Here is a 5840-nt window from a genome sequence, read left to right as displayed (position 1 = left end):
GCAAGTGGAATCAATTACCTTGCCACATTCTGCCCCCACTTTTTGCGTCATCGCCCCAACGATGAAACAAAATCTCATATCATCTAATTCCAGGGTCTGAACAGAGCAGACGGCCCATTGGCTGCCACTCCAGAAGAGCTTGCTGCTCCCTGTGGTCGCGCCGACCTAGGGAGATGACGCACGTTGGCATGATGTCCAGCTGTTCAGCGAGTAGTACTGTTTTATGAATGGCAACAGACTGATACACACACCTTATACAAACACAAAGCCGAGAAACAGTATTTGCAGGGAACCATGCCTTCGTCTGTTGTATGAATGGCAACAGACGGGTACACACAGGTTGGTTTTACCTTTTGCCATCCAATTGAAAAGCAGTTATTTGTTATGCCTGCCACTATATGCCACAAGCATAAATAGAATAATAATAATTAATTAAAGGTTAATACAACAACAACAATAATAATAATAATAGTAATTAGCTGAGAATAATATACACTTTTACTTCTAACTCCAAGACATGATTGATTTTTCTTAAACTGCAAACTGAACTGAAAACCTAAAACACAAAACTAAAAACCGAACCAAACCGTGGATTTTGCGAACCGTTCCAGCCCTAATATATATATATATATATATATATATATATATTTATAATTCGGGGTGGAACGTTCACGAAATACACAGTTCTGTTTGGTTTTGTGCTCATGGTTTTCGGTTCAGTTCGGTATGCAGTTTTTGAAAAATCAATTATGCCTTGGAGTTAAAAGTGAAAGTGTATATTATTCACAGATAATTACTATTAATGTTATTTTGTTATAATTTGAATTATTATTATTATTCAATTTATGCCAGTAGAATATAGTGGCAGGCATAACAAATAACTGCTCTTCAATTGGTTGGCAAAAGGTAAAAACTGTGTGCACCCGTCTGTTGCCATTCATACAACAGACTAAGGCATGGTTCCCTGCAAACACTGTTAATCGGCTTTGTGTTAACTATACAAGCCCAGATTTCACACTAAGTACATTTGTGACTAAACAGAGTTAAGATCATTATTTCAGTATGCAAACTTTTTTATTTTTGTTTGCTTGTTTACAGTAAGGTTTTTCATATACAAAATAAGTGCCTTGACTCCACAGGTTGGAAAACACTGGCTCTTGATCTGAGAATTACTCTCAGATCAAATTACAATCATACTATTATAAAATGAATTAAATTATTAAATAAGTCTCATTTGATGGACATAAGACAAAGATGTGTCATAATTCAAATCTAATATGGATAGAGTAATGATTATCTTGTGTATTTTTGCTCTCTCTACATGAGCTCAACTCATGCTCCAAGTACGAAACCTTAAGCCCATATCTTTTTTTTTTTTACATTATTGACATTACAGTGCAAAAGGACACTCGTATTTTTGGGCCATGCTTTTCATGAACAACAAAAGATAAGGCACACATTATTATATATATATTTTTTAAACTGTTTTTATTTTAGGTCAACAGAATGGCTGTATTTATTGAAAAACTGACATGCCCCTTACATGACATGACCAGTAATGTGAGAAGTTAGAAAAAAACATCATACACTCTAAATTCATTACCGATCCTGAAGATTAACTCAGAAAAGACACATGCTGACTGTTTTCAGGACATTCTTTAAATGGGTCCCTGGATACCAATTGTGGGACGTTCCCATCACTGAGTGTTGTTTATTACAAGGGCTTTTTCAGCTCATTGAGTTTTTTTGTTCTTTTCCACATCCTCTTAGCTACGCAAGTCATTTGAATTTGACTACTGCCAATTTCTCAATCAGTTATTGTATGAGCATTCAACCTTATGTATGAATGCTGTTGGAATTTATTTCTATATTAATATAAACTCAAGTTAATAATCTGACTCCAATTTGTGACCTTACCAAACTAAAACCCATCCAACAATAGCGTGCTCGTTCTGCAATAGAAAGGTATCAGGAAGCCGGCATTTTCACACACGAGTGGATTTATTCCTAACACTCAAATCTAATACAAAACAGCTGGGGTCCCGGGTCCCTATCAATACAATTCTATACGTCTCTGTCTCAAGCAGCCGACGTAGTCTCATCCGAGTTGCCCCAGTGAATAGTTATACTACACAGTATTTAAATGACACAGAAACAAAGGCATCCTGACATTATTCTATTGGCTACGTGTTTTCTGCAGTTTAACTTTAGCTTGCTTTTCATTGGCCGATCTTCATCCGCAGCGTCACTGGATGGCTTCTCCTGTTTTGTACTTTTCCCCCCCGGTGTAAAACAAATGTGATTTACAACATACTTTGAGCTTATCGCGGCTCTGCATCTCCCCTTGCAATTAGCATCCTTTGTTCTGAAACATTCCATTCCTGCAACCCCCACTTGCATCACACATCCTGTATTTCACCCCCATTCACACAAACTCTTATATTCCTTTAATGCGCATATACACTGCCTTGAAAAAATGGTTATACCCCTTGCACTTATTCACATTTTGTGATGTTACAATCACAAACTTCTGAGTGTTATGGTGAGATTTTATATGATGGACCGACAAAAAGTAGTACAAAATGATGTACAGTTTTCGGACTTGACATTGAAAAGACCAACAATATTTACCTTTAGTGTATGTGCTGACACATATTTATTCATTGTGCTATGTACAGTATTCTGTGTTCACCCATCATATTTTTCTTGCAAAAGTAACAGCTCTGTAAAAGACTGTTTGTAGACTCACAGGCTTCGGTTAACTCTTTTACTGCCAAAGACGTTAAATGACGTTCTGCAAAAACCTACGGAGGAGCGCCAAAGACGTTAAAAGACGTCCACCCATTTTTAATTTTTTTTTTTTTGAAACGGGTGGAGTAAAGCCTTGCCCAGCTGTGGTGAAAGTTTCAGCAGGTCTAGTGAGCCTAATGACTATTTTTGTTCCCTAGAGGGCAGCGATGACTCTCTTTTGACAAGATCGGGTGCGCGTCAGTAGTATAAAAGGCAAGACGGAGCTAGAGCGTCGAGGAGGAGATGAGAATGGAAGAGAAAGGAAAAATGGCGACCGGTGGTAAGAAGCAGCTCATGCTTGATCGTTTTTTTCAAAAAGGAGAAGCATCAACCAGTGCTAAATTGCACGTTTATGACGACGGTGATGATGATGGTGACAACGAGGTTGATGCCGAAGCCGCAGCGTTGACGCGGCGGCAGCTTCGATCACGCCCTAAGGCCTCAGAGGCTAGCGGTGCTAGCGCCGGAAAACGTGGTGCACGACCGAGCACTTCTGCACGCGAGGACGTTAAATCAGACGAAGGTGATGATGATGGTGACAACGAGGTTGATGCCGAAGTTGCAGCGTTGACGCGGCGGCAGCTTCGACCACGTTTTAAGGCCTCAGAGGCTAGCGGTGCTAGCGCCGGAAAACGTCGTGCACGACCGAGCACTTCTCCACATGAGGACGTTGAATCAGACGACGACGAAGAGTACCCTGAGTCCGATGGATATTCTTCGGAGGAGTGGGTACAATCTGACCACAGAGAAAGTGATTCGGACAGTATTTCATCCGCAGAAGACTGCGAAGGTAAGCACAAATTTGCTATGAGACACTTTTCCGGCACGCTGCTAGCACCTCGTGTAACGTGAATGTGCAATTCATAGATCGTGGATCGTGCTCACAGCGACGTCCCACTGAAAAGATGACAAAGAGAGGTATAAAAAAAAAGTGTTTTCAATACATCGCAACAACAAAACAAAACGGTCTTCCGATATTATTGTAATTGTATATATTTCTTTCAGCTGCAGCTCAGAGTGACGCTCCTCAGAGTGAGCAAAATAAAGGTCCATCAACCAGTGGATCCCAGAAAAAAGGTAAACATATATATTTATATATATATATATATATATATATTGCATCACACTGATCTAAAATGAATATTATATGATATTGAAATGTATATTTGCAGATCCCAAAAATTCTGGCTGGCATGAAGCAGGCTGGCAGCCAAACACATTCCTCTTTACTGCGGAGCCAGGACCGAGAGGTGCCGCAGCAGAGCTGAATTCGACCCGGCCAGTTGACTTCCTGCAGCTCTTCATCACAGACGAACTTCTGCAGCACATTGCTGATCAGACAAACTTATATGCACGTCAGTCTATGCAAAAACGGGCTGAAAGTCTGCCACAGTGCAGGAGTCGTGCTTGGAAGCCAGTGTCTGTGTCCAAAATGAAAACTTTTTTGCACTTCAATTTCTTACTGGGTATATAAACAAGCCCAGTATAGAAATGTATTGGACTCAGGACGAAATAGAGACGACACCATTTTTCAGTCGCGCGATGCCTCGAAACCGCTTCCAGCTCATCTGGAGTTTCCTACACTTCAACAACAACGAGACACACAGTTCAGACGACAAACTATTTAAAATTCGTCCTGTGTTCAATCACGTTGTCAGCAAGTTCAAGGAACTGTTTCAACCGGGGAGGAATGTATGTATTGATGAGGGAATGATGAGTTTCCAGGGACGTCTTTCATTCAAGGTATACAACCCCCAAAAGCCGATCAAATATGGGATCAAGTCGTACATTTTGTGTGACTCCCAAACCGAGTATTGTTTCAATATGCAACCCTATGTCGGTATTAGTTGTTCTCTCCCTGATACAGTGTTCCACTTACTAGATCGTCTGCCAGGAAATGGGTATACACTATTTATGGACAATTTTTATAATTCCATTGCTTTGTGTGAACGTCTCCTGGCAGCACGTACCAATGTTTGTGGAACGCTGAGGAAAACCAGGGGTGAACCCAGTGAGATCACGTGCCTAACCAACACTGGCCTTGGGGTGGGGGGGAAACTGGTAAGGCACAACACGAATGTTTTGATTGTGGCATGGCAGGACAAACGTTTGTTGAGGATGGTGACAACTTTTCATAAAGATGAAATGCGAACAGTGGAGGTGTGGCGGAAGGCACAAAAAAAAAAGTGCCTTTCCAAAAACCCATGTGTGTTCTGGACTACAATTCCACGATGAATGGAGTGGACAAGATGGATCAAAACAACTCATACCACCAATTCACGCAGAAAACTTTGAAATGGCACAAAAAGTTTGTTGCATATCTGTTCCAGATATGCATGTTCAATGCATACATATTGCACAAAGCAAAAAATCCTGGGAAGTGTCAACACTTTTTGGAGTTCATCCAGCAGGTGGTGAGAGGGTGGCTGTTGCCACAAGACCAGGAGGAAGTTGGGATGGAAGAACATGAGGAAGCCAGACAAAACACCAGGTCACCGCATAATGATCCTGAAAGCCGACTTGATGGCAACATGGCCAAACACACGCTGCAACACATTCCTGCTACTCCAAGAAAAAAAAAGTCAGCAAGAAAGTGTAGGGTCTGCACGCGAAAGGGCATTCGCAGTGAAACAAACCTGTGGTGCAAATCCTGCTGCGTCCCCTTGCACCCAGGGGAGTGTTACACTGCATACCACACAAAAATAAAAATTGTGTAGTTCAAACTCCACACAATTGTAAATAGTCACACATGCACACCTTTGTAAATAGTTTGTCAAATTGTTACGCTGTTCTGTAAATAAACTGTTATTTTGCTATCAAAAGAGACTTTTTCATTGTTGGTGGTGGTGTATTACAGAAGTAAAGCACTATTTAGGTGTTTGTGGCATCATTCATGGACAAAAAGAAGTGTAGAATTCACTAGAGTGCATGAAATAACATCGTTTCACAAAAAGCTCTTTTTCTCCGTTTTTTGTTTCAAAACAGAGCATTTCAGTGAAACTAACCTATTTTCTATTGTTGATTGCTGAAGAACGGAATAAGGTAGAAAC

General features: G+C 40.7%; 1 protein-coding gene across 1 annotated transcript; it reads left to right on the top strand.

Moving 5' to 3' along the window:
* Positions 1-1102: 1102 nt before the first annotated feature.
* LOC144059205 (uncharacterized) lies at positions 1103-5606 on the top strand. Its single transcript, XM_077578140.1, has 4 exons — positions 1103-3580; positions 3658-3708; positions 3796-3867; positions 3963-5606. Exons 1-4 carry the CDS (start codon positions 3034-3036, stop codon positions 4262-4264), a joined length of 972 nt encoding a protein of 323 aa, XP_077434266.1. The 5' UTR covers positions 1103-3033; the 3' UTR covers positions 4265-5606.
* Positions 5607-5840: the final 234 nt, after the last annotated feature.

This window comes from Vanacampus margaritifer, chromosome 10 (assembly GCF_051991255.1).
Source record: "Vanacampus margaritifer isolate UIUO_Vmar chromosome 10, RoL_Vmar_1.0, whole genome shotgun sequence".
In the NCBI taxonomy this organism is placed as follows: domain Eukaryota; kingdom Metazoa; phylum Chordata; class Actinopteri; order Syngnathiformes; family Syngnathidae; genus Vanacampus; species Vanacampus margaritifer.
The sequence above is the reverse complement of the archived record's forward strand: the minus strand, read 5'-3'. Positions and strand labels throughout refer to the sequence as shown.

Bases quoted from the DNA above. Each gene is read 5' to 3' on its own strand.
- LOC144059205 (XM_077578140.1), top strand. From the start codon at position 3,034: ATGAGAATGGAAGAGAAAGGAAAAATGGCGACCGGTGGTAAGAAGCAG. The intron at 3,581-3,657 runs GTAAGCACAAAT...TGCAATTCATAG, and splicing joins ATCCGCAGAAGACTGCGAAG to ATCGTGGATCGTGCTCACAG. The intron at 3,868-3,962 runs GTAAACATATAT...GTATATTTGCAG, and splicing joins CAGTGGATCCCAGAAAAAAG to ATCCCAAAAATTCTGGCTGG.